General features: G+C 53.4%; 11 protein-coding genes; 6 read left to right on the top strand and 5 right to left on the bottom strand.

Moving 5' to 3' along the window:
* Positions 1-207: 207 nt before the first annotated feature.
* Positions 208-2335, top strand: RCC_00325 (related to sodium/nucleoside cotransporter 1; the record flags this gene model as incomplete). XM_023765477.1 has 3 exons in its annotated part: positions 208-859; positions 913-1883; positions 1940-2335. The coding sequence occupies 3 exons, from the start codon at positions 208-210 to the stop codon at positions 2333-2335; spliced, it is 2019 nt and encodes a 672-aa protein (XP_023621245.1).
* A 98-nt stretch (positions 2336-2433) lies between these two features.
* On the bottom strand, positions 2434-3844 carry RCC_00326 (uncharacterized protein; the record flags this gene model as incomplete). XM_023765478.1 has 2 exons in its annotated part: positions 2434-3653; positions 3709-3844. The coding sequence occupies 2 exons, from the start codon at positions 3842-3844 to the stop codon at positions 2434-2436; spliced, it is 1356 nt and encodes a 451-aa protein (XP_023621246.1).
* Positions 3845-5427: 1583 nt separating this feature from the next.
* RCC_00327 (probable aureobasidin-resistance protein) lies at positions 5428-6774 on the top strand (the record flags this gene model as incomplete). Its single annotated transcript, XM_023765479.1, has 1 exon — positions 5428-6774. The coding sequence occupies one exon, from the start codon at positions 5428-5430 to the stop codon at positions 6772-6774; it is 1347 nt and encodes a 448-aa protein (XP_023621247.1).
* A 726-nt stretch (positions 6775-7500) lies between these two features.
* Positions 7501-8098, bottom strand: RCC_00328 (probable 60S ribosomal protein L19, mitochondrial precursor; the record flags this gene model as incomplete). XM_023765480.1 has 2 exons in its annotated part: positions 7501-7923; positions 7982-8098. 2 exons carry the CDS (start codon positions 8096-8098, stop codon positions 7501-7503), a joined length of 540 nt encoding a protein of 179 aa, XP_023621248.1.
* Positions 8099-8761: 663 nt separating this feature from the next.
* On the top strand, positions 8762-10973 carry RCC_00329 (uncharacterized protein; the record flags this gene model as incomplete). XM_023765481.1 has 2 exons in its annotated part: positions 8762-8764; positions 8877-10973. The coding sequence occupies 2 exons, from the start codon at positions 8762-8764 to the stop codon at positions 10971-10973; spliced, it is 2100 nt and encodes a 699-aa protein (XP_023621249.1).
* Positions 10974-11229: 256 nt separating this feature from the next.
* Positions 11230-11904, bottom strand: RCC_00330 (uncharacterized protein; the record flags this gene model as incomplete). XM_023765482.1 has 4 exons in its annotated part: positions 11230-11278; positions 11335-11539; positions 11594-11784; positions 11840-11904. The coding sequence occupies 4 exons, from the start codon at positions 11902-11904 to the stop codon at positions 11230-11232; spliced, it is 510 nt and encodes a 169-aa protein (XP_023621250.1).
* A 930-nt stretch (positions 11905-12834) lies between these two features.
* On the bottom strand, positions 12835-15162 carry RCC_00331 (uncharacterized protein; the record flags this gene model as incomplete). The annotated part of the gene is made up of 1 exon (XM_023765483.1): positions 12835-15162. One exon carries the CDS (start codon positions 15160-15162, stop codon positions 12835-12837), a length of 2328 nt encoding a protein of 775 aa, XP_023621251.1.
* Positions 15163-16377: 1215 nt separating this feature from the next.
* Positions 16378-17266, top strand: RCC_00332 (related to proteasome regulatory particle subunit (RpnL); the record flags this gene model as incomplete). XM_023765484.1 has 2 exons in its annotated part: positions 16378-16932; positions 16988-17266. 2 exons carry the CDS (start codon positions 16378-16380, stop codon positions 17264-17266), a joined length of 834 nt encoding a protein of 277 aa, XP_023621252.1.
* A 526-nt stretch (positions 17267-17792) lies between these two features.
* RCC_00333 (probable ubiquitin/ribosomal protein S27a fusion protein) lies at positions 17793-18492 on the bottom strand (the record flags this gene model as incomplete). XM_023765485.1 has 4 exons in its annotated part: positions 17793-17882; positions 17940-18011; positions 18126-18192; positions 18254-18492. 4 exons carry the CDS (start codon positions 18490-18492, stop codon positions 17793-17795), a joined length of 468 nt encoding a protein of 155 aa, XP_023621253.1.
* A 3029-nt stretch (positions 18493-21521) lies between these two features.
* Positions 21522-21766, top strand: RCC_00334 (uncharacterized protein; the record flags this gene model as incomplete). XM_023765486.1 has 2 exons in its annotated part: positions 21522-21524; positions 21590-21766. The coding sequence occupies 2 exons, from the start codon at positions 21522-21524 to the stop codon at positions 21764-21766; spliced, it is 180 nt and encodes a 59-aa protein (XP_023621254.1).
* A 4728-nt stretch (positions 21767-26494) lies between these two features.
* On the top strand, positions 26495-26623 carry RCC_00335 (uncharacterized protein; the record flags this gene model as incomplete). Its single annotated transcript, XM_023765487.1, has 1 exon — positions 26495-26623. The coding sequence occupies one exon, from the start codon at positions 26495-26497 to the stop codon at positions 26621-26623; it is 129 nt and encodes a 42-aa protein (XP_023621255.1).
* Positions 26624-26832: the final 209 nt, after the last annotated feature.

Genomic DNA, 26832 nt, shown 5'->3' on the forward strand with positions numbered 1-26832 from the left:
ACGGAGCCAGAAGGTCGGAAGCAGTCTAATAGGCAGTCTGGCCGGTAGGATGCACATGGGATAACGTCTCGACCTTTTAGCTTGAAGATAAGGTGCAGACCACCCAAGTTCCTAAGGCCCGATTTATGTGGAACGCGCTTGCACACTTGCTTGGTTTTCTGAACCTCACCTTTTCGCTTTCTCCCGCACTTGACATTCTTAGTCGCAATGGAGTACGCACCAACACGTGTGCCGGCGTTAAATCCAGCTCACCAGCATCAACACGAGCATCTGCATCATGGATCGCATACCGTGCTGGATGGCCCCGACCAACCGGTCTACACCACGGGCACGACCGAGGACCCATCGATGATTTGCAATGGCTCGCTGAATCACGGACATGCCAWCCCGAACTACAAGGGAGAGAAGAAGGAGGACTTCACCTACTCGGACGTGGAGAAGGGCCACGCTACGCCGATATCACCTCTGTCAAGTGTCCAAGAAAAGCCAGTCCGGAGTGGACGGTTCCCAGAATTCTATCGCAAATACCGCATCTACTTCCACGTTGTTATATGGATGTTGGTGACTGCGTGGTGGGTTGCAGGCTTGGTACTCCACCACCCTGGAACCGCACGGCCTAAGAACTGGGTGATCCCATTCCTCCTATGGTTGTTCATCACATTGAGGATTGTGTTCTTGCACGTGCCCATCACCATAATTTCGAAGCCAATGAAATGGACGTGGCGAAACACTGGAAGCCGCGTCAACAGCATGATTCCAGAACAGTACCGCCTATATGCTGGAGCTGCTGTCACTGCTGCCGTCTACCTTGTAGGCACCTTTGTGAGCAAGGAGGCTGGACAGAACACTCGTGCGAACCGTAAGTTGCATTGCGCGTGTGACCCGCGCGACTGTGATTGATGACAAAAACAGGTGCCATTAGCTTGCTGGGCCTCATCCTTTTGATTGCTGGGCTGTACGCTACATCCACCAACCGCAAAGCTATCAACTGGCACACTGTGATCAGTGGTTTCTTGATCCAGTATATCATTGCGCTTTTCGTCCTCAGAACCGGAGTTGGATATGACATCTTTGAGTTCATCTCTCGACTGGCTCGCGAACTGCTTGGATTCGCCAAAGACGGTGTTGCGTTCTTGACGAACACGCCAACTTCTCAATTGGGAATGTTCTTCTTCACCGTCCTTCCCGCAATCATCTTCTTCGTGGCGCTTGTGCAGATGCTTTACTACTGGGGATTGGTTCAATGGTTCGTTGGAAAATTCGCCGTCTTCTTCTTCTGGGCCATGCGAATCTCTGGAGCCGAAGCCGTCGTGGCAGCAGCAACGCCTTTCATCGGACAGGGAGAGAGTGCCATGTTGATCAAGCCGTTCGTTCCCCATCTCACACGGGCTGAGATCCACCAGGTCATGTGCTCGGGATTCGCTACCATTGCTGGTAGTGTGCTCGTGGCCTACATTGGATTGGGAGTCAACCCTCAGATTCTGATTTCCTCTTGTGTGATGTCCATCCCGGCATCGCTTGCATGCAGTAAGATGCGCTACCCCGAAACTGAAGAGTCTCTCTCCGCCGGCAAGATCGTCATGCCGGATGACGATGAGCACCGAGCATCCAACACTATTCACGCCTTCGCCAACGGTGCATGGCTCGGTCTCAAGATCGCAGGCATGATCTTGACAACCCTTCTCTGCATCATCGCTATTGTGGCACTTTTCGACGGTATCCTGACTTGGCTTGGACGATACATTGGTCTCGGGGGAGACTACGACCTCACTCTGACCCTCATCCTTGGATACGTCTTCTACCCAGTGGCATTCCTCCTCGGAGTTCCTCGAGGTCCAGACATTCTCAAGGTCTCCCGTCTGATCGCGACGAAGATCATCACCGTAAGTGCCTCCAGATACAAGCTGACCGCGAGCATAATTGACAAATTATTCCCTAGAACGAGTTCAATGCGTACATCACCCTGACCAACGGCACCAACGAGTACTCCACCATGTCGCCCCGAGCCAAAATCATCGCTTCGTACAGTCTATGCGGTTTCGGTAACATTGGTTCTCTGGGTACCCAACTCGGTGTCTTGAGTCAGCTTGCCCCGAGTCGTTCGGGAGACGTAGCACAAATGGCAGTCAGTGCTTTGATCACGGGAATCTTTGCCACTCTGAGCAGCGCCAGCATTGCAGGTCTGGTTATCCAGGACGAGAATGGCTTCCAGGTGGAGGCTGTGGCTACCAAGCGTAGCTTGTTCGCTCGCTGGGACACCGTCGAGACTCGTGCGCTGGATTTGGCCGAGCTTGAGCGAGAAAGTATGGCGGAAGAGGCTGCCGTGAGCGTATAGTTTGTTTGATAATGCAGATCTCACAGTGCAGAAATGATGAATGATGTCAAACTCCTGACAATGTCAACATGCGAAGTGACGCGATTGTAGAAAGATACCTATCGCCTGCCGCCGAACTTCCGACCTCTGCCATTGGCTTTGGAGTTCTTGTTCTTGATCTTCAACTTCCGAAAATTTGCATGTGCCAAATCATTGACCTTTCTCCCGGGCTTTGCTTTCATCGTGCTGGCGTCGTCCTGCGCTGGGGRGTGTTTCTTCTGCTTCGTCGTCTTCCCTGCAGACTCGTCTTCATCAGATAAGCCGAACTTGTCCTCGTCCAGCACTGGCTCTCTGGGTTGTGTTTCTGAAACAACTTCCGCATCGCTACAAGCTTCCTCCACAAGCTCATCTTTCTTGCCAGCCTCGTGTTTTACGGGCCGCATGATGACCCTGCGCGTCTGCCTCTTCAAGCCCTTCTTCTTCCATGGTTTGCGAGGTCTGTCCCCTCTCCCAGGCGCCTCTTCATCCTCGCTAGATTCAGGAGCCTGATCGGGCCCCAATGGCATCTCACCAGGCTGGCTGTCCTGTACCAGCACCTTCGCTGTGTCTTTCGCGATGCCACCGCCTTCTTGCTCCTGTTCAATCTCATTCATCAAGTCCCAATCATCGTCCATACGCTCCTCTTCCTGTTTCCTCAAGCCCTGAATGATACTGCTCAGACTGCGAACCAAGCCGCGCTTCCTGAATGGTGGTGGCATAGCTGCCGATACATCTGCGCTGTCCTCCTCGATGGAGGCGAGAGGAAAACTCCGCCGCAGAAATGAAGGCGTAGCAAACTTCCGTTTGGACGCACTTGTACTTCCAATATCGTCGTCACGCTTGCGCTTGAGTGGTGTTCCCGCGAATGCATCTAGAAAGAAGCGCTTGCTCGAAGACTGAGGCGTCTTTGACAACGCAGGATCGACTGCCGTAGGCTTACTCGGGGTTCCAGCGACTAAGAGCTCTGCATGAATTGATTCTGCGGACTCAGTCTTCGAAGGCGTGCCGGCGATCGTGTCGAATATACCCAGTACCTGGCCATCCCTCTGCGGAGTTGGGCCTAATTGGAGGCGAATGTGAGCGGGAGTCGGCTCAACTTCGTGGACTGGCGAGAGGATGCTCTGTTGTGTTTCTGCCCGTCTCGACTTTGATGGCGTATGCTTCTTGGGCGTGATTGCCGCAGTGCGGCTCTGCTTCTCTTGCAGTGCATCTCGGGCAATGCTTGGTCGTGTGCGTTTCTGCGGTGTGCTCGAGAGCGGAGGCGGTTTGGTGGCAAGCTGATATGCTTTGTATTTTGCAGCTGTAAATCTGGCATTAGTCGTCTGCTCGACAATATGCTGTTAGACCGGACGAACCTATCGTCGCGTCCTTTTTGATGTCGCCTCGCTCTGGTTTGCGGCCATGGTTGTATAAAAAGTCCTTTTCGTACGTCTTGATTTGGGCTCGAAGCTGCTCGACGCCGCTACCATTCTCCTTGGCTTCCAAAGACATGACCGCGCCACCGCAACTGACAATTAATGTTGGTTTTGCGAAGAAACATTTGACGCGGTATTGAAGGTTGACGTGACAAAGAGCGCACGTGGGAAGGCGGGGCGACGCGACGCGGCCCGATCTCGATCTATCATCCAACCATGAACCAGCAATAATATGGCACGGTAAACAGCAAAGTTGGACGAGGTGAGGGCCTCGTGTTCTACTGGACAGAGGCATCTGGACTTCAACCTGATATGCCACCTTCGAAGCGCTTCGCATGTATTGAAGATCGGCAATCAGCGCTGAAGCACATCTCGAGTTGATTAGCGTGCAGACCGACCGCCACTGTTATGGACTGAGGACCAATYCTAATTCAAACAATGTTATGCCTTCGCGGGAGAGATGAGTAGGCCATCGTTATCGGGGAGCTTCCTGCGATGCGTCTGAGGAATCTCACAAACGCTCCCCAGAAGCCATGGAAACAGTCTCATTCGGGACCATGGATGTCGCAGCACTCCGAGGTCCGGTGCAGTGTTGGAGACAAAGATTCTCGGCGAGGACATCGACCCGTTTCCGCCCGTGACTCTGAGGCTTTTATAATTAGTTAGTCCAACAAGTGAGCTGATGAACTGCTGGTAGCGGTTTCTCAGTTGTGCGGTGCATAAGGTCAATAATGTTCAGCCCCGATCCGCTGAGTTCCGGAACCTAAGGTAAGGTAGGGTACGGAGCCACGAGCCTTGCACAACGTTGGAACGTTGATGTCGCGGACTTCCGCCTTCCACGCTGCAGAACATTTGCGACGGCCAGCCATGCAGCACAGATCTACCCAGTGAACAACAGCTCATCGACATGTTCTACCGTGACGCCTGCGGGGGCAGCACGCATGCTATATCTTCCAGCGGCTGCAGAGTGAGATCATCGAGCCGTGATGATGTTTCTCATCGTCGCCCAGTCTTCGTTTAGCTCGTTTGGTGATGGTCTTCCAATCAAAATGCATTTCAAAGCAGCTGCAAAATGCGCCTCGAAAGCGTAAATGTCTTGTGCGCGGCGTTGAAGGATGACGGTTTCCACAGGCCGCAGGGCATGGCGAACCGCAAGCGTCCCACAAACGTCTCTGGAGGCTCCCACATTCGCCATCCATTCCGTTTCACCACACTTTCCTGACCTCCTCTCTCTCATTCACATCTCTACCCTACGCATGCTTCTGCTCGTCCTCGCCCAGTCTCGTCCGTGAACCTACGTCGAAGCGCCGAAGGTGTCCGGCTTCCGAGTTGGCGAGCCGCTACCGCCGACCGCCGATCCCAYAGCAATCTCCCGTCAAGCCTTGATCAACCGTGCTCATCTCCTGCCTGCCTTTTCGTGAAAGACTTTCTGCTCGTTGCCGCCCGCAAGCAGGAATCTGCAGCACGCGAACTGCAGCACGCGAACAACCAACACCGGAAGGAGGTCGCGTGGGTATTGTTGTACAGTTGCACAGCCGCATATTGTACTGCCAACGCCGCGTACAACGTGAGAAGTGGTCGTCTGAAACTCAACACAACCAATCTCCCCCTGCGAGATTCGCGAACTGTTTCTGCTGCATTCGACACGCGCTGGACAGCATGGCCGCGCAGTACTCCTCGGTCGGAGAGGGCTCGCCTCGATTCGCCATGCCACGGTTGCCATTCTCACTCCCATCTCTATCGATCCATATGCCGCATCGAATTCGACGCCGACTCCGCGCCACACGGTCGAAGATATCCYCTCGAAGTTCACCTACATCCTCGATCGCGTCTCTTGAGACGTCTTTCAACCCGACGGATACGATTCGYGCGCTTCGAACACATCATTGGAGTGCCTACGATGCACAATATCTGTTTCTGGCGATCCTCGGCATCTTCAGCCTGTCCATGATGCAGCACCCTGGGCCGATGATGAAGACACTGGTTGCCACAGCTCTCATGACAGGTCTGGTAATACCAATCACGCGGCAGTTCCTCCTGCCCTTTCTGCCAATCGCCGGGTGGCTGGTTCTTTTCTTCTCCTGCCAATTCATTCCCAGCGAATACCGACCTGGCATCTGGGTTCGCGTGCTGCCAGCATTGGAGAACATTTTGTATGGTGCCAACCTCAGCAATATCCTCGCTGCCCACAAGAACTCCTTTCTAGACGTCCTCGCATGGCTGCCGTATGGAATCACTCACTTTGGTGCACCATTCGTGTGCTCTGGAATCATGTTCATATTCGGTCCACCCGGCACTACTCCCAGTTTTGCCAGAGCATTTGGGTACATGAACATTGCCGGTGTGACTATCCAGATTCTGTTTCCTTGCAGCTCGCCATGGTACGAAAACATGTACGGACTCGCACCGGCGAACTATTCCATACACGGCTCTCCCGCAGGTCTTGCGGCGATTGACAAACTGTTTGGCATCGACCTCTACACCTCGACTTTTACGGCATCTCCTCTGGTATTTGGCGCCATGCCATCTTTGCACTCCGGGAATGCAACTATCGAGGCWCTCTTCATKTCACACACCTTCCCCAAACTGCGTCCACTGTTCATCCTATATACTCTATGGATGTGGTATGCTACAATGTACCTGAGCCATCACTACGCGGTGGATTTGGTCGGRGGCAGTATCATTGCATCGATTGCATATTTCGTCGCAAAGGGCAGCTTTTTGCCTCGCCTGCAACCTGGCAAAGTGTTCCGCTGGGATTATGATTACATAGAAAGAGGCGAAGAGGAGGATGACGAATCGTATGGCTACGGTCTGGCCGATCTGGATGAATACGAGCTGGCGCTGCGCACCGACGGCGACGAGTGGACTATTGGCTCCAGCAGCAGCGTTTCCAGCAGCAGCCGTGAGCACTCTACTGGCATGCGATCCCCCATTGGCGACAATGAACAATGGGACGGCGACACACTCGCCTCCAACTCGGACAATGAGTATCAGAAAGCATAGGCGCTATCAAACTCTTCTGGACGATGATGATTGACGACCTTCTGCATGGGAACGGTGCTGGTGTTTGACCTGTTTGATTGCAGTTTTTGAGCGACTCGGCCGACAGAAGTTTGCAAATCTGCCCGCTACGGCGTTAATTTGGAGGGGTTTGCGAGCTGCTATTCTGGCGAAGCTCGTCCTTGCAGGATACCCCATACATTCGCTTTCAGTACATATGAACGCGACTCTCACGAGGTGAGGCGCATTGGTGAGCTCGGGTAGGCGGGTAGTCTGGATATGAATGAAATGGTGGCCAAAATGAAGAGGATGAAGATTGGATGGATGGTATTCATGGGTCACGACTCGCGCTGAGATCCGCATTTGGACAGCGGAGAATGCACATATTAATGCACAAGTAATTTGAGAGCGAAGACATATTTGAAAGCTAGCCCTCTGCACGACTCCGATCCACCTTTCGTCCTTGGTGATGACCACTGGACCAAAGGGCGAAGTTCATGTGAGAACACACCACGGGGAAAGGTAGAAATGCACGGGATGGGTTGTTCTGCCGAACCATCATGATCTTGACGCCGTTGACGGTTGAAGTCTGCCCTATTCGTACATGATGTGTGTATCCCCAAGAGGTATCTCGACCGCCCAAACGCCGTATTCAGTGCCTTTGCAACAGCACTTCGCTATGCATTCGAACTTCCACCAATTTTACAGTTGTATACACGCCCAATCACTCTAAGGCACCACAACCACTCCGATGCTTCCTGCTTGCGCGATGACACTCTTCACCATGGCTTCCATTGTTGTTCCAGATAGCCTCGTCTCACTCTGCTTGATCTTTGCAATCTCCCACACGTGCTTCAAGCTTACGCTGCCCACCGTCCCCATTCCACTATTGCCTGGAGGAGCGCCGCCAGAATGAGTCGCTTTTCCCGCGCCCGCCAGTCCTGCTTTCGATTTCGGACCCGCCACATTGCCCGCCCCACGGACCTTATTCTTCGTGATGCCAACGCCAGCTGCTGCGAAGAGGAGTGATGCAGTGGGTGGTGTTCGTAGCTCAAAGTGAAATGACCTGTCCGGCCGCACCGTCACACGAGCGGGAATGGGCGTGCCGGGGACGTAGTTTGCTGTTCGCGCATTGAATTCCTTGCAGAAGTCCTGATGGAGATGTCGTGGTCAGTAGGCGAATGCAGAAGTCCGTTCGGTGAATGCTTACGATGCTCTTGACGCCCTTGCTACCCAGCGCTGGACCGACTGGGGGCTGTGGAGACGCCGCACCAGCGCCCACGATGAGCTTCACAATCTGGTCGCCTTGCACTATCCGTTTGGCCATGTTATGTGATGGATGATGGCTATCTTAAGCCTACCCTGGTTCTCCGCGCCGACCTGGTATGTCCGAGACGAGCAATGCCAAGCCATTGACGATCATCGCCCGCATCTGGACTTTGCTGAGGGAGCACGAACCAGACGGAAAGTCGGACGGAGCTTTGCTGTGGAATGCGGGCACTGCTTCTTGTCTTGCACCCTCTCACTGCTCTCGCTGCGTTCTCCGTCGACACTGATGGCAAATTGGCCCACAGGCGGCGATATGCCGTGCAGATGCGCACTCCACGCTCGTGCAGCATGTGGACTCCTCTCGATAATCATCATCAGGCGCAGACGCAGGCGCAATTTTGGTCCGCCAGCGCATCCTTCCCTTCCCTTTCCTTTTCAAGTTCCAACGGCCGGCTTCCTTCAAGCGCACCTGCACTGCAACTGCAACTGGCTCTCCCTTGTCTCACTGGCCCCCTGAAGGAGGGCGTCTTCTCTACGCCATCCCAGGTGACACAAGGCCGAGCTATCTGCTGAGAGGGGATTATTTGCGTTTGCGCCCTCTTCCACGTTGCCCTCACTGTGTTTCACACGTCCGCTGTTCCCGGAAGGATGTACACTTACTCGTTATCTCAGAGCTTCCAGAGTCAGTCTATAGAGGTCATCCCAGCGCATGTGCACAACCATGGTAAGTGCTTTACTTGCCGGCGTTCGCGTCGCTTGCTGCTGCTTATTTCCACGCTTTCGACTCCCACGCTCGTCTTATACAGTGCATACTGATCAGGACAATCTACTCGTAGTCGGAACGAGAAGGACGAGACGCACATATTGTGGCACCAACTCTACTTGTCACCGTCCCGGCAGAAGGAATAGCAAACATTGACACCAAGTCGACGCTGGCGGGAAGAAGGAGGAGCAAGACTGAGAGCTCAGCGCTCAGTGAGCCGGGCCGGGCATCCGCAAATGAGTGGATTGATGTAGACCACAAGGAWCCTGCACGACACAGGAGGAGTTCCAAACGACGAGCCACTGCTTCATCTGGTAGTCAAAAGAGCCGGGCCGTGGAATTCGACCTGGGCCGGTTCTTACCCAGACTTGGTAGGATATTAGAGACGACGGACGGCACCTCCGCCTCGAGGCCCCATATAAAGGCTGGAAATACTCGACAGAAGCACGAGGAGGGTAGTCGTAAGACAGCTCGACATAGAATCGAGCAGGGTGACCCTCACCGCCGTTCCGTAAAGCACCGAGTTGGAGGCCAATCGAGACAGAACCAAACCAACCTAAAGATCAATCCTTCCTTGCTGTCCGTGATCTCTGGCCTGACCGGCATTTCAGACAGTAGCAGTAATACCACCATCACGCAGCAGTCTTACAACAGTCGAGGCGGCAGCACACCCGAGTCCAACGGAGTCCATCGTCGCTCAGACTCCGCTCTCAGTATCTCCRGCTCGCATACACCCGACGTTTTCGCGTTCATGGAACCTGCTTTAGTCGAAGAGGATGGGCATGGTGGAAGCTCAAGGAGCTCGTCGCCGAGCTCGTCTCGTTACTCGCCGTCAGAAGCTGGGTCGAGTGAGGCACCGCAAACACCATCTTCCAACTCGACATTCCCATCACCGACAGCAACAAGAAGTGGAAGCTTGACCGGTAGTGTGAAGGAACTTCGTCTGAAATACGATGCACAATTCACTTCACCGGTCAGTTCCCCGATGAACAGCCGCCATGGGTCGGAATCTGGAGCTGAKAGTCTGAATGGCCAGCGTCTGGGTGCCAAGGCTACAATCCATAAACGGGCGCATCGCAATGCCGCATCAGTTCATTCGGAGGGCAGTCACGATGCACGAAGCGACCGTGTAGCTTCCACCGATGAACAACAGCGGCTTCCTTCTGTCTCTCAGCCGCCTCCTCATCATGCTCAGCCGATATATGGTGGTCAGCATCGATCCCATTCGACGTCATCTGCCGACTCTGCAGGATCCAACGACGCATATGCACAATACATGGCGATGCAACAATATCAACAACCCTCAGCTCCAGTGCCTGCCTCCCATTTTGCGCCACGGCAGGATTCACACGGCCCAGTCGGGCATGCAGATCGCCCACCAGTGCCTGACGCTCCTGATGTAAGCCAGAAAACACTTGTCGGTTATGAGATGCTTGCCGAAGAGCTTGCAAGCGTCGAGTCGCCGGTCAAGCCGGCATATCGCAAATTTGAGTATCTCAATCACCGCATACTCCTGCATCTTCAGGATGAGCTTTGTGAGATGGAAGAACAACTGCGCACCATGGATGAAATTATCGCACAGATTGCAACGCCAGCTGAGGGGGCCAAACGCTCACCTGCGTCTCGTCGTCGAGATGCTTTCAATGGCTCGGAGATGCATCACCGGCGGACTGCACTGCTTGGCCGCATCTTTCTCAAGACAGAGCAGTACAATCGTGCGCTGTCATCATTCGCGGCATTGACCAAAGAATGCAGGCCGGCAGAGCTGGAGCAGGTCGCTGCTTACCGCGATTGGATGGCGGAGAAGGCTCCCATCCACGACGTTGAAGTGAAGTTCTTGCAGAAGCAGCAAGATCTTGTGCAACTCGCGGTCGCCACGTCATCTCAGCCGCACCAAGATGCATCATCTCAATCAAATTCCTCCAAGCATGCGGCTGCATTGTCTTGTCTACCGGTTGCCTTGATGCTACCCCTGCTACTTTACTCCATCATACCAACGCTTGCCGGCCGGTTAATCATAACGATGCTGATAGGCATCAGTGTCTTTCTTGTTGTTGCTACCACACACATTCGGCACATGATGCCCTTGAACGAGTGGGCCGTCTGCGGTGGTGCATATGTCTTGATCATGGCTACCATCGCGGGTTGCGTGCCTCAACATGCGGCGTAAGGCTGAGACCTTGTGCTGCTATTCCCATCGCTCATCATTGGACGATGTGTAATTCGCATCTGTATGCTGGGCGGGCTGAGGATAGGAGAGATACCGCAGGAGCTCACGAGCAACAGTTGAAGAATGCCAAGTCCCAGGCAAGATGAAAAACAACCTGGTCGTGCGCGGTTTGATAACGATCTTATTACCATAATTATGAGCAGTAATCATTTCAGAACCACCGACTATCGTCGCTACGAAGACAGATCCTCGCAGATCAATGTCCACGCAGTGGCACTGTGTCCAACGGGTATGGCTGCCCCAACCTATTGCAGTATCGTCAGCCCCCTTCCATGCATGTGTTGCATGTCGTTCCACTCACCAAGTCGCCCGTTGCGTATGGTCGCGCAAAGCATTTCCACCGCCAGTATTCGGATGAATCAATGCGGATAAAGGACCTCTGTGTATAACCAGCCACGACACAAAAGCTCCAAATTGAAGCGGCGTAAAGACATTGACTTCAAACATGGCAATTGGATGAGGCCCTACCGGGCCATCCCACAGCTGATAGACGCGAAGTTCCGGGACTTGTTTCTGGAGATCAGTAATAATCTCAAGTTGACATCTTCGGGGACACCTACACTCTCTCCGCACTCTTTCGTGCAACTCAGTGGCGTATCTGACTTGACTCTCCTTGCTTTGGAGGTAGTAAATGTGGATGTCGAAGCCTCCTCGTTCGTCGTTCCTGATGGGGTCTGTGAAGCTTTCATATGCCGCACTGAGCTTCGTTGCAGCGGGATTTACTAGCGATTTGCCGTCTGGATTCCTCTCGCTGTGATTTTTGGTCAATTAATATGGGAAGTCGGGCTTGCTTGATGGTCACCCACTTTGACAATGGATCTCCTTGCCAACCGTCGAGGGGAGACGTATATTCATATGAATTTGGATCCATCTTGGCTCTGATGCCCACGAACAATGCTTTGATTAGTCGGGAGTATCTTTGCCTTGCTCAATTACGAGCAGAGTGATAGCTTCGGTGCTATAGACCCACTCTGACTGCGGTCTGCGATCTCGGAATGTATAATCACGGAATTGACCCGTGGGAAGAGCGCATGGATGTTGGTTGATAAGCGACACACGAACGTCTCAGGTCTCGAGTGCAAAAGAATATCGATCAACCCAGGACCGTAATTGAATCGATTCATTAACAATCAACGAATGCCTCCTTTGTAGGCGATGCTTGGACTTCTCGTTCTTCAATTCACACATCTGGAACGAATTGTATAAGACATAGAAGACAATGATCAGTCCATTGTACGGGAGTACAACCCCACCAACTCAAACCCACCTTGACGGCTAGGAGTCGAAGTGAGGGACTCTACCAAAAGACTATCTAGCGTGCGCAGCAAATATTATATAATACAGGTGCGCTCTGTGTCCTCGCGTGTGTGTATGTTGTAGTGACAGGAATGTCCTCCGAGGCACAGAGCGTCGCGCATAAGCAAAAGCTCTCCATTCAGAAGGATTAGAAAATGTGTTTCATCGAGTTCAGATGTGGTCGGACAAGCGCCGAACAAGCAATTAAGCAGTCKTACGCTACGCCGACACACGCCCTTCTCGATGGTATCAGGAAAGCAAAGAGTACCGCCCATCATCTGCCGGAAAATAACGCCTGGAGCGCCTTGCGGTCGATCTGCTCTGTTCCCAACCCTTCCCATATGCAGTCTTTCGTYATTGGTCCATACATCGTTATCGAGGCGCTCGCTGATAATGCAATTCATTTTTCGTCGAATTCGTGATCCGCTCCACTATTCGTAACATGCTCCTGTGCTCACAAGTTTGACAAGGTCTCGTTATTCATATCGTGTCTGATCGTCTGGGTTTAGTTCGAAGCTACCCAAGAGTCCAGCATGTCGCGGACTTCGTCGTATTGGGAATCACCGGCAGATCCGAGAAACTCGCCCATGAAGTCGTCCATGCCAGCTGAGCTGCGGCCGAAGCCTTCCTCGTATATGGTACTTGGCACCGCAGTATTGTTGTGCTTGACGCTGCTTACGTGGACAGTATCCCAGTCGGAATTGTAGACACTGGATCCGCTACACGACTCTCCCGGTGGAGAGAAGGCGTCCCGACCGACGTCTGGGTGGGAGTTCATCACGTCAAAGTTGAACGAGTCATCGAAGACATTCCCTCCAGGGTGGATTGGGCTGGAATCTCCGGCGAATCCGATGTTACCGTTGAATGCTGCTGGCGACGAGTAGTTGGTGTAAACACCCCCGGCTGGGCTAGATGCGTCATGGAACGAGGATGCCGCATTCGCTGTTGGCGATTCACGTGTCGATAGCTTGGAGGGTGAGACGACCTGGTCTGCTGGGATGCTCAGATCGATGAAAGCTTTGGAGTCTGCTCGCTTGGATGTAACGGATGTGGGCGAGGTCGGAGGAGTGTCCAGCCATTGAGCAACGGCACTGTTGAACTGGGCATTGGTCGAGCTCATGTCGAGGAAGTCGTTTTCTTCCATTTCGTCCGAGTCGTGGGGAGGAGTATCTGGCATGCTGTGCACACTGCCGCCAGGGCTGCTGCTGTTGAAACTGCCACCGTTGGTGCGGTCAATTGCGCGGGCAAGCGCGGCTTTTCTTGATCTGCTGTCCATGTCGGGTCGGCTGGATCTGTGCGATCTATCACTGCCCTCGGACCTGTCCTTCTTTGGCCGCCCACGCTTTGGCTTCYCTTCTTCGGCCTTCTCGAAGCCGGGAAGAACACCCGCACACATGTCACGTTGTCGATGTCTGGTCAGAGCGTCTGCACGAGCAAACGTCTTGCCGCAGGGACATACCGCAGGGCGCTCGTTAGTGTGGGTGAGGTGGTGGCGTTTTGTGTCGTGCAGACGGTTGAACCTCTTTCCGCATGGGTTGCAGCGGAATCGTCGGTCATCGAGATGATTCTGTACGTGTGATCTTGCGTTCTCCTTGCGGTTGATGCTCGTGCCGCATCCTTCCCATCTACAGTGATATGCGTCACCCTTGTTGACGGGGTGCACAAGCCATGAGTTGATCTGCTCCTCGCTGATACCAGTGTCAATATATGTTGCATCAATACCAGCTGCGTCGAGCGCGGCTTGTTCCGAGCACATTGATCCACCGCCCATCATAAAGTTGGGGTCGTYGAAGTCCTGTTCTGCACCGGCCGCGGCTTGTAAGAGTATATCTCCTTGGCTTCCGTATGAATTTGATGGCTCTTCGTAGAGAGTCGGCATGGGTGTGTTGTGCTGCTGCGGTGGTGATGATGGGTCCACAATCGATGACGAGTATGCTGAAGATGCGTAGTCTTGCTCACTAGGGAAGCTGAATGTGCCGTTGGATATCTGGCCCTGTCCAGTAAATTGAGCACCGTCATGACCTTGAGGCATTGGGGCGACGTCAAGATGGTAGCTCTGGCTTCGGGCGTGCTTCGCGTGCGTCGTGGGTGGGCTTGGCCATCCCTGGCTATAATGCKGAGGGGTGTTTGGTACGGTCCTGGCATTGCCAGTTGAGATGGGTATGGCGGGCATGATCTGCATGGAACGCTGCGCCAAGAACGCGGCTGCTTGCATATCGCTGGCGGCAGTTTGGACTACTTGTACAAATGTTGCGCCATGATCTGCGGGAACAGCGTTCTGATGGTGAAGGTTGACGTTTGGGTTGGGGTTTGGTTGATTTCCGCCAAAGTTCTGCTCGTACCACATCAAGTGGCTTTGTAGACTTTGCATAGCGGTGGCCTGGTCTTGAATTTGGCCATTTGCTGAAGGGTCATTGCTCCCGTTCAGCTGTTGGTGTAGGTGGGATTGAAAATTTTGTGGTTGCGCCTGGGACGGCGGTGCCTGGAAGCCCGGCTGGGCTAGACTGTGCGACTGCGTTTCTTGCTTGATGATATGCTGTTGTTCCGGTAGGTATGCTAGGTTAGTATCCGGGATGGTCCTTGCTGTTGGTCCAGTGGTGGGAAGTCCGTGATGGTGGTCCTGAGGTAGTAGTGGTCGAAATCCAGATGACGAATCCATAATGTCCATACTTTGATCGAGACTGACGCCGCGTCGGTGGGTCGGTCTTGTCGAATGGGTTCGTCGGTAGTTGAGAGGGAGGGGGGTAGCAAGGATGGGCACCTCGAGCGATTGTTGTCGGCGATGTTGTTGACGACGCCTTTGGATGCTCGAGGGCGTTTGTGAGTGTAGCATATTGAATTGGAGGCAAGAAGAGTCCGGTAATCCTGGGTTGGTCCAGTTTGGTCTGAAGGTCATTCGCTGATGACCCTCTTGGTTCCGGTACTGTTCAGCATATCAGAAAATGTAGTGGCTATGGCGTCAGCTTCCTATTTGACCATACCTCACGCAGTGCAAGTCGACAGCCGCCGGGCGGGTGACTTCGTGGTTGTTCGCCTCCTCAAATGCGAGTCCCACACACACTGAGGAGGAGGAGGTGTAAAGGCGCTCAGGCCAAGAGCTGGTTAGAGAGGCTGCTTTTCGGCCGGCAAATGTACGATATTGCTTTGACGTATGTACAAGTGTGCAGCGCTGGTGATCTGGTGCGGACGCGAATGGAGATGCAGTGGGTTATTAGATGCAGATAGCGTAATGACATCGCACAAGTCAGACCGCAGAGTGTTTGCAGGCCTGCGTTGGACAGGCAACGCCTGGACGATCGGCCTTGGCCAACCCATGAGATCTCGCGTCAACGGTGCCGACCATGCAAAACTCGCCGCAAACGAGGCGGATGAGTATAAGACGATGGATGAACCATGTTCATAGCACTGGATGAGGTTGCCGTTGTCGTTCGTCTGTWTGTCGCTGTAGTGACTGACTGCTGGCAGTAATACAGCAGTTCCATCGTCACCATAGTGACCTGCTTAACCAGACGGCCAGCAGGAGTCCGCGTCGCTCCTATCGTATAAGTGAAGAGGCCTCCAAACGGTACCTCTGGCGAGCTCTATCGTCAATATAAATTGTTGAACTCAAGGTAACATGTTGCCTTGATGAGAGTCGAAACGTGCGAGTGGGCGCCGGAGATGCGGACATGTCCGGCTCGACATTCGACGCGGTGATTGCAAATGTTCGTCTGCTGACGTGGCCATATATCGATTGGGCATAACAGAGATCTGTCTGGTGGAAGATTGAACCGGAGGGACAGGAGGATCACCGGGAACGATGTCTTCAATAGTTCTTCATTCGCGTGCTCCTTGTGTCCTGGGGCAGTCACGGTTCTACTTCGGCAGCGCTTTCCGTCTGCCGTCTGCCGTCTGCCTCACATGCATGGAAGCTCGCTCTGTCATCATCTTGAACAGCGCTCAATCACTCACTCAATCAAACACCTCACCTTGACAACCTCCACTTCATCGCCTCTCACCACTCGCCAACCCATCGACACTCTTGACATCAATCCCGAAGTCGGGCACCATGGCGTCGAATGAGAATGAGATCGTGAACATCGTCAAGCAGCTCGACTCTCTCAAGGCCAATAACCTCGCGTCGGCACCGCAGCTCCTCTCTCGCGCAAAGCTTGCTCTACTCCATCTCAACGCTCTCGTACCAACGGAAGACACCAAACCACAACATCTGCAGCTCGCCACCGCAGTGCTCGAAGCTGGCGCGCTCGTCAGCATCAAGCTCAAGGACACCGACTCCTTCACACGCTACTATCAGCAACTGCAACCTTTCTACTCACTACCCGCGGAGCAGCGCAGCAGCCGGGCAAGCAGCAGACAAAGCAATCAGGGCAAGGTCACGGGGCTGTATTTACTGTTGCTTCTGAGTGTCGGCGATTATGGTGGCTTCCACACTGTTCTGGAGGGTCTTGAGGTGAGCGATGGTAAAGACCGCATCGACAAGGATGAGTTCATACAGTACCCCGTGCGGTTAGAGCAGGCCTTGATGGAGGGTAGCTATGACAAGGTTTGGGTCGAGACAAAGGGCGAGCGGGTGCCGAGCGAGGAGTTCGCTGTGTTCTCCGAGGTGAGTAGTGGCGAAACATCCTCCTAAACTGTTCTAGAGCTAACTCTGTGAGCAGGTACTCATCGACACAATCCGCTCAGAGATAGCATCATGCTCAGAGCGCGCATACCCATCCCTCCCCATCTCAAACGCCAAGAACCTGCTGTTTCTGGACTCCGAGGGCGCGGTGGTGAAGYTCGCGCAGTCCCGCGGATGGACAGCAAAGGATGGACGGATATACTTCCCGGAGCAGGAAGAGGAGATGCGTGCGGCAGAGAAGGATGTGATGAGCAATAGCGATGTCGTGATTGAGAACACGCTGGTGTATGCGAGGAAGCTGGAGACAATTGTGTAACAATGTATACCTCTGTGGCATGCGCTTCAAAGCTACTCCTTCGCTGGAAGACTATCCTCTACAGTGCACTGAACCAACAAATCATACTATTACGTCGATTCAGGCACATCTTGCATTCTCCCTTCTCTTGCTTGCACCAAATGTGTTGCTCCAAACATCAGGAATGCTTCAGACGTAAGAAATCACGGCGAGACCAGTGGGATGAAGGCCTGAAGGGCATCTTAGAGCTTGAGGCGGAGGGGTACGGCATTGAGTCGATAAATAAACGAGTCTTGCATGACAGCGATGCATATCGCAAGGCTGGACATTGCGTCGACCGTCTGTTAAGGCAGGCTTTACATCTTAATGCGTGGGAGTAACCGAGAGGCGAGGAGGGCTCCATGGCAATATGGGTTGTGATCAATGCCACAGAGACGCACGAGAAAACTGAAACTTCACCACAGATGCAAGCAGATGTGTGTCAGAACGTGATTTCGATTCCTAGCTACGACAAATCAAGTCGTTGATTGTCCATGATAGCTTTCCTCTATTTCACCTCATCGAAGACGTAGGTCAGGTGGCAGCGACCGCAGTACTGGCGGTTGTGCATGGCAGCCATGAAGATACCGGCACCGCACTAGATTATGTCAGTTTCGTTCGGATCTTGAAACGGGGAAAATTCAGGCCAACTCACAGTCTCAGCTGGGCACTCTCTGCGCAGACGCTCAATCTTGCCGTCGCCGTCAACCTTGTAGTATTTGAGGACCTGATTCAATCATTAGCAAGGTCTGAGGCGATACAGATGTGGCTCGTGGCATGGGTAACTCGAGAGACGATCTTCGAACTGCACTCCATGCCTTCTGCCATTCAATTTACTTACCGCGAGTTTCGTCTTCTTGCGCTTGTGCTTGATCTTCTTGGGGGTAGTGTACACCTTCTTTTTTCTCCTAGAGTTCGCCATAGATTAGCCATGTCTGCGACGATTCGATGTGAACTGTCGCGTCTTACTTCTTGGCCATACCACCGCGCAGGCGGAGCACGAGGTGCAAGGTGGACTCCTTCTGGATGTTGTAGTCGGAGAGGGTGCGACCATCCTCGAGCTGCTTGCCGGCGAAGATCAGGCGCTGCTGGTCTGGGGGAATGCCCTCCTTGTCCTGGATCTTGCTCTTCACATTGTCGATTGTGTCAGAGGACTCCACCTCAAGGGTGATAGTCTTGCCCGTGAGGGTCTTGACGAAGATCTGCATCGTSTCGGCAAAGAGTTGCGTCCTTGGTGATGTGGATGGTCAAGAGAAAGATGAAATTCGAGACGTCGAATTCCAAGTGCGGACGCGGGAGCTTCCCGGCTTCCCGTTTTCCGGCAAAAGCCGCCACTCCAAGTGTCCCACCCCACCTCACGTCACCCCCTCCGGAGTTGATGCCTTGCAGCCTCATCCGGGCAGTCGTCTCCATCACGGAATCAACGCTGGCAAGCGGCATGTTCTTGCCAATCCATCTGGCGACTAATTTCGCTCATGACTCTATTGTCCTGGACCGGTCGCTTAGATTGGAGGTATGCTGCTCATGAATCTCGCAAGGGGTTTTCAATGCAGCATTGTCGCTACATGTGTTGGCAAACGCCTCGGTTTAGAGCCTATCCAACGCAGATAACAGACTTTCTATTCTTGTGTGCCTTCCTGATGATTTGGCGTTGCCACTCTAGTGATGACATCTGGGATTGGTCGATGGCTTCCATCGACCGACCAACAACATCGCAATTCTTCAGCGGCCAGCGACAGGCCAGCCGCTCAGGAGTTGCCTGATACATACTCTCGCTCCTCTTCACTTGGGTCGGACCTCGTCACCACCCGTGCTTATGCCAGATTTAAACACTGCGACGATGTGATCGTCCCCTTTGACTGTGAGTGGAGCCGTCTTACATTACTTCGGACTCGCAACCTCGCCTTAGATAACTGAAGCCTCTTTACTCAACGGGTCCTTATCTGGTACCAAATTCGTGAGCCATAGGCCCTCGGAGGAACCTAGCATTGCCGCGCCACATCGGAGGTGGGCTACACAGTCTACCAGTGCTAGATACAACTGTCAAGGTGAATGGAACGCTCCGGTTGTGGCTCTACGAGTTCGAAAGGTTAAAGACAGTCGTCGTAGCTTCCTGGATCCCAGCCTTTCAAGGCGAACGACCTGTCATCCTCGGGTAGAGAATCTGCGCCGCCTTACTGAAACTCCCCGGAAACCAGTAGTAGTGCAGCCGGTGGAAACAGCAGTGCCCCTTGTACCTCTGGTACCAATCGTGGTGGCTCGGTGCCATCTGTCCTCATCAAGCGTAAGCACAATCGTGTTTTCGGTCACATCTGGGATTCGGGAACGGGTACCAACTTCTACAACCACCGTCAGTCAAGCCTCTCTCCATTCTGATCAGCAAGATGCTCACGACTAGCATCAACGGAGGCAGCATCCATTTGCGTTGCTCTCTGTACCGTGCTAATCATATCGCAAGTCTTGAATACTCCTACATCCATGCCCGCGTCATGCTCTGCTATTCTCCTGCAGCCGTGTGCGAGGTGAAGTACCACTTCAAGACTTGCCCTATCAAGCCTTCCGATGCCCAGCTCCTGCCCTCGCCAATATTCTGGACAACATCACGCCCCTTCTCCCCCGGTCCCGGTCCCAGTCCTCGCTCAGCTTAACCTTTAACATGCTGAGAATCCCAAAGTCATTGAATACTTTCATCGCCGCCACCTACGACCTAAATGATCCGGAATGGCCGCACATCGGGAACTCCTTCGAGCAGTATGTCTACAAGCTGCTGCCTATGACAGATCTGCCAGTTTTCGACGGCGTCTTTCGTCTGCTTGATGGCGGCCAGGTCAACGACGACCCGCTTCCCTGTATCGTTAAGCCCAGATCACATCAGGTTACAGCGTCGTCGACAACATATTTACCACGGGTGGCATGCCCCGTGTTGATAACGGGGTGCGGGCATTGAGGAGCCACATCACCTCATCACTCTTATCTGCAACTAAATTTGGAATCCCCATGCCGGTCCACGATCGAGTCCCTCACCCTCTTCGCCGCAAAGTTTTACGAAGACAAGTGGAACCTACGACTATTCGATTCTCTGAACATTGAATCATGACCCACGCGCTACGAAGCAGCGTCTCTTATGCCAATCGGTTATCGAGACCAAGAAGCACACCGCCAAGATGAAACTGCCACCCGTTCCTCAACAAGAAGACTGATTCAATAGTAAAATTTCGTTCTTCGAATCTGCTCCGACTCCTTAAGAAGGAAAGGGTTCCTTTGGAAATTCCGACCTGAATATGACGGAAGTTAAGAGTGAGGCCGCTGGAGGACTCGACCAATCAATACCGACGTGGGAGGGATGTCAGAGCCATTTAAACGGCAATATTAACAGTCAAGGAGTTGGCGGAGCCGGCGAACGTATCGTCACTACCAGAGGGCCACGTGCCTCCTCTCCTGGATCAACGGTCGAGAAGTGGGCGAAGCGGGCGAAGTCGTCGTCACTGTAGGGGCCGCTCGTGCCCCTTTCCGCAAGGTCAACGGTCAGGGAGTCGACGAAACCGGCGAGGTTATCTTCGCCAGAGGAGTCATTTGTGCCTTCGCCATTTGTGATGTTTGGCGTGGATTCTCCATCCGTTGCCGAAATTATGCAGCCTCTCGTGAGCACTTTGTGGCAGGAACGAGCCGGCGTCTCTGGAATGATTTCTATCAAGGGAGATCCAAGAGCGGCACAACTTGAGCAGTTTTGACAGTCCATCGGATGGCACTGACGAGTGCGAAAATATGTCCATTGTCGCGCGAGATTTCTGTCTCATGAAGACAGGCGGTCCGGCTTCGTTTCCCCCTGCGCCGACTGACACTTACCAATGAATCGCAATAGTGGACGTGTGGAACGACAGCTTCGAGGCCACCCTATTCTCCTTCCAGGCGTGCGTTGTCGATTATGGGATGTGGCCGATGCCAGGGCTGCGAGACATCTGTTACAACGAGCGAACATGACATATCGTCAGCCAGTAATCCTCACAGCTGAGCACTCTACGTCGATAATAACACTGACGTGGAAAACGAGTAGCATCTGCAGCGCCGGGACCCTTTGAACACAGACCAGTGCGTAGCTGTCAAGTAGCGCCTCTTCATTCAGACGGTGTTCGAAACCCAAGAACGCCGTCGATTGGAACCCTTTTCCCGGTCACGACGCGTTTATAGACTCACCAGCCATCTAATCACCCACCACTTACGACCTTTCAGCCACTCAATGGTTAGACTCCTGCCTGTTATCTCTCATAGCCCTCCTCTTCTGACTTTGGAATGTCGAGCCTACAGGACAATCCGAGCGAAACATCCCCAATTATCTACAGAGACGCCGCCACCTTCGCCCTTAACATCGGCGCTGAAAATCAGGAGCTTCTGAATGCGTTATCAACAGCCATTAACAATGACGACCATGGCCTTGCTTTGGAGACATCCTCGAGTATTAGTTTTATTTCAAGAAGGCTGTAGAATAGCCGCCAGATATAATCAACATGCCAGCTATCTCAATGTGCTCCAGCTTCTTGGCGGTTGTCAGATCAACGAGGACATCATCTCGACTACCCTTAGACCCAGGTGTCTTGGAATAGTCTATTGTTTCATCGATAGTACACTCGTCAGGGGTTGGATGAACTCAGGGAAGAGCGGGTCGTCTGCAATGAGACCTTGCACGACCGCGTTCGCGCACCCCAGGTCTTATACATTGCAGCACGATGTGATGCCCYYGAGGAATAGGCAGCTACGACGACTAGATGCGTAGGACTTTGACGACCAACGAGCTACCGAGCAGCACTTGTTCAATTGAACGGTTTATGAAACTCACGAGGGCGTTGTCAGTAGGTTGGGCCTACATCCTGGTCCTCAGTAGACCGACAAATTCAACTGTGGAATCGTTATTATTCTGCATGGCATCCAGACACTTGGCAGCGAAGCCTTCCCAAAGCCAGCCATCGGTGACACGTGTCGAGAACAGCGACTCGATTGGGTGATGGCCTTCACCAAGCAGCACAAGACTGTAATGGGGCTGGAGGCATTTCTTGCGGCGCATGACTTGGCCCTGTAATTGGCATAACGAATGCCCTCTTCGCGGCTATACAACCTTCTGATCCGATCTTCCTGTTCGTGCCTTCTCCTTTCGTTATTTGTGGCGTCGACGTTCCTTCAGTCTCCAACACTGCACAACCTCACGTCAGCAGCGGGAGACAGAGTGTAGGTTGCCGGTGATATTTCAAGGGTGATCAGCCGCGATCGATACGGTAGCGGACCATCGAAAGCCGTTGCAATCGAAACCGATGGGCTCTGTGCATCGATGGGCTACTTCGACTAACAGCTCACTTCACTGTCTCTCGATATCGATTATATGTTGTTGGCGGACATCGATCACAGTAGGTCCCACGATGATGTGCGCCGGATCCCGGTGGAAACAAAACGAACTGATCGAACGATGGGAATTTGGCACCTCAACACCGCGAGGCAGAACGACGGGATACAGAGCCTGGGCTTTGCTGGGGGATATTTGGCGTAATGTGTAGGAGGCCAAGGACACAGGATGTGGTCACTCGGCTGGGCGAAATCGGAACTAAAACACATTCGWGGACTCGGATCTAGCAAGGTGGCTCTAACGTTGACTAATTGCAGGTACTAGGTATCCTCAATCCCAACAGGCTCTCAGCTTCATCACACGAGGGCGAACAAGGTGGTGACTGTTTTGGGGGTTGTGGCACCTAGTAACAGCCGGTCCGTTGACTTCGATTGTAAGTCGCGACTTCTCCATCCCTTTTCTTCTGCCTGGCAACTGGGATGAGCTTACTAAACGTCCCATCGCTTGTGTCTGGACCTGCGGAGGCCGTCTGTACGGAAGCGTCGGGGAGACGAGCATGTCGAGTTCGTGTATAGAGGTGACCAAGAGGCCGTCTCAGTTGACAGCGTTCAGCGCGCGTTAGATGCYGGTCCTGCCTCGCGTGGCGACAAGCTCACCAGAGCTAGCATCGGTACAGCAGGAGATCTTGAAGGTCGTGGAGGATCGAAGTCAGGTATACATCGAGGGTCTGAGAAAGGCAGAGGGTACAATAATCAAATGGGAAGATTGTTTTCGAGGGAGGTATTTGGATCACCACTATGACCACGAGCATGAAAGGGCAATCACCAACAGTACGGATTTGCTATGTCCCATCAGTCGTTGGCAACATTGTATAATGTGGCGTGACTCATGCAGCCGGCGCGTGAATGAAACGAAGAACTACAGCCTACGTGCAGTGCAGCATGTAGCCTGTCAATGCAGATTATTCCGATCTGGTTGAACGCGACGTGGAGTCTACACCTTCCTTGATCACTTAATCGGGAGACGACACACCAGAGCTCGAATCCCCAATGTGGAACATTGGCGACAACAGCGCAGGACATGACGCAGGGACCTCTCGACCATTTACCATTGAGGAGGATGAGATGATGCCATATTGGGAGCCCTGGGCTTTGGTATRAGCGGCAGCCGCAAGGGCATTGTCTTCCACCAGATCGGGCCCATGATTTAATGGGCGCCAGTATTCTCAGGTTCCGTGGCCTGGGTAATTGGGCTGAGCATGCCTTCGGGGCGACGGTAAGGGTTGGCTTAGTTGTAAAATCGAGGAGAAGAAAATGTATCCGGCAGCTGAAGATGAACCCGTCGTTCGGAAGGCGTTGACGAGTCGCGCGACTTCTGCCGGGCCGATCTCAGGTCGCCAATGCGCGATTCCAAAATGGATGGGAAGCGGAGAGGAGACGAATGGGAAAGGTGTGTCCATGCGCGGAGGCAAGTTGTAGACAGGGGTTGAGAAGCAGGGGTTGAGAAGCAACCCAAAGATGAGTAGCGGTCTGGCACCGAAGAGGTAGACGCTATGCCACCGACGAGAATGCAGCCAAAGTCGCTCTGTAGTTAGATTGAAAGGGCCAGCAGTAAGGCTGGTTTTGCGAACATTTATGCTATTGGTCATAATGTAGACCACAACGTGAGCTCGGGTAATGCACGCCATAAAAGGCCGAAATGATATCTGACGCCCTATGTTTTCTCCGAAAGAGGAGGTTTAGAGTGCATGGTTTGGTTTCTGTCCCCGAGGAAGTGAGAGTTTTGAGTTTTCTGATCTTGTGCAACTCCAAATTGGGGAGTTCTTCCGTGTAGAACGCCCGGCGGAGCGAAAGATTTGATTCTTATATACTGAGATGAGGAAGGGATTCAAGTATTGAACGTTCAGCTGAGCGCAAGGCCCAAACACAATTGGGGGATTCAATATGTCGCTCCTAAGGGGCCCAGGAGAATTCCAAATAGACATCTCGTCGCCCGTAGATTGCAAAATTGTGAAAGGGCTTAAACTCACCATGTTTCTGATCGCAGCAGCGGAGTGCTGGGTTGGTATGGCTGGCTCCTCATTGGACACTCTTGATTTTCCTCGTGAAATACGCAGTCGGTGATGACGATGTAGGTTGACGCCAGAGACCTGGGGACAAGTTTGCTGAGATGCGGTCGTCGTTGATCTGGCAGAAGGCGATACACCCCTGGCGGAGTGAGTATTTTGGTTGTCTCCTGATGGCAATATAGACCGAGCATGCTCATTCAGGCAGCACCGTGAAAGAACCACATATCGGCATGCCGGTCTGAACATGAAAGGACGTAGTGAGCCTGGTAGACATGGCCTGTGCATTCCCATTATCAATCTTTTGCAGAGTAGAATGGCACCCTGCCGTAGGAGAGTAATTCCGCTCTCGATCTGGAAAGCTGACTACTAGCTTGATGGCTCAATGTAACAACTATGCGCCATGGATGGCTGCCGCAGCTATGGCTTGGGCATGATGCGGAGCTTGTCAGCATCATGCCACTGCCGGAGATGAAAGATGGAGGGAAGCACAGGGTGTACAATACTGTGCAGACCCTCGGTCGGCAGTGTAGACGCACTATTCCAAACATCGCCTCCGCTGGAGCTCTGTACTTCTTGGACTGCTGACCGGTCGTATGGGGCCTGCACAAACTTCCTTGCAGTAGTAGGTAAATTGATGGCCGACTAGACCAATTGAGGCATGAGTCGTTATGCCGTGAAAGCATCTGCTGTGCGAACTCGGCGGCTTCTCGAAGATGCAGGATGCAGGATCAAGAATACTGTGCGATGGCMTGGCCGCAGACGACTCGAGAGGAGCGGAGTTTCAGAGGTCGAATGCGTCGAGGCGCGTCTCCAGTGCACGGCAATAGCGTAAGGACTTGGTCCACCCCCATCTCAAGCTCCTACTGTAGGGAGATGGGCCGGATAGCAAAGCTTCACCGGCATCTCATAGACACGGCAGAGTGCTTGGGGTGGAGCTACTGCAGACTTTGAAGGTAGTTGAAGCTGTCGGCTCGAACAGGAAGTCGCGGCTGCTGCTGCACTTGCCCCTTATCAGCCYCTGCCGCCGCAAGGGAATGCATAGAGCGTCGTCGAAACTGTAAGGTATGCTGTAAAGGATGTCGGCGGTTTGAAGGGGTGACAGGTGTTGTTGGGAGGCTGCCCATAGGTACCGGTACCAAATCCTCGGCGGATCGGGAAGAGTTTAGACTTTCCCGTGTCCTCGTTCCCTCGCCAGGGCTCAGCTGTACACACCATCAAGGCACAAGACATCGATCACCTGTCCCCAACGAAGCGCCAACTCGGATTCACGGCGCCAACTCTCCATCAATCAGCAACAGAGGCCGCGATCGCGATTCCCATTGACCGCATAGCCATACAGGCTCATTGCGCGCGCCCCCGACTGCCCTCCACCGGCACCCGCACGTGCAAACCGCTGTACGTACCTGTCCTTTCCCGTCTGCTGCGCTTGCGCACCAGGAGCGTCGGCAATCATTAGGCGCCGTGGCCACTGGGGCATGCGAACAAGTGGAGTGCAGCTCAGCTCGTCGTTCTCGATTGCCCTCCAAGTGGCGCCTTCCCTCTGCAGCGCACGCTTTGAGGCAACCTTCCACTTCGTTACGGCAGCTAATCAGTGCATCTGCAGGCACTAGTCATCCATTTCACTGCACACTCCGTCCAAATGGGTAAGCACCTCTTCTTCACTCTCACACTGAGCTTCGACCTCCTCCGTCCACCTCACTCATCACACTCCACCTCAAAACAATACCACTCYCAGTCGCATCGACCCGTACTAACGCTCCACACCAGCCGACGACTCATATCGCTCGCACGCGAGAGAATCAGTACGTATATGTCCCCTCCCCTAATACGTGATGTCGTGATCATAGCCTCTCGCGTTGGAAAGTGTGCGAATGCCACCACCACGGAAGCCGGAGCCGGAAACCATACGCGCTGGAGCCGGAGCTGGAGTGAGCAATGAGATTTGACGAAGCAGAGTCGGATGAGATTCTCACTGGGCAAGAGCAGCAGAGAGACCGGGTGAAATCTGGCGGTATCCCACAAGCAAGAAAGATCGAGTGACAAGGGCTGAGCAAGCGCGGACTGAGCAATTGCATTGCATGGCAGACCACTCCTTGGTCTCGGGTGCGAGCAACGATTCTGGCGTTTGATCGCGGACATTGTTGCCCT

The sequence above is a fragment of the Ramularia collo-cygni genome, assembly GCF_900074925.1.
Source record: "Ramularia collo-cygni strain URUG2 genome assembly, contig: RCC_scaffold01, whole genome shotgun sequence".
NCBI lineage: Eukaryota > Fungi > Ascomycota > Dothideomycetes > Mycosphaerellales > Mycosphaerellaceae > Ramularia > Ramularia collo-cygni.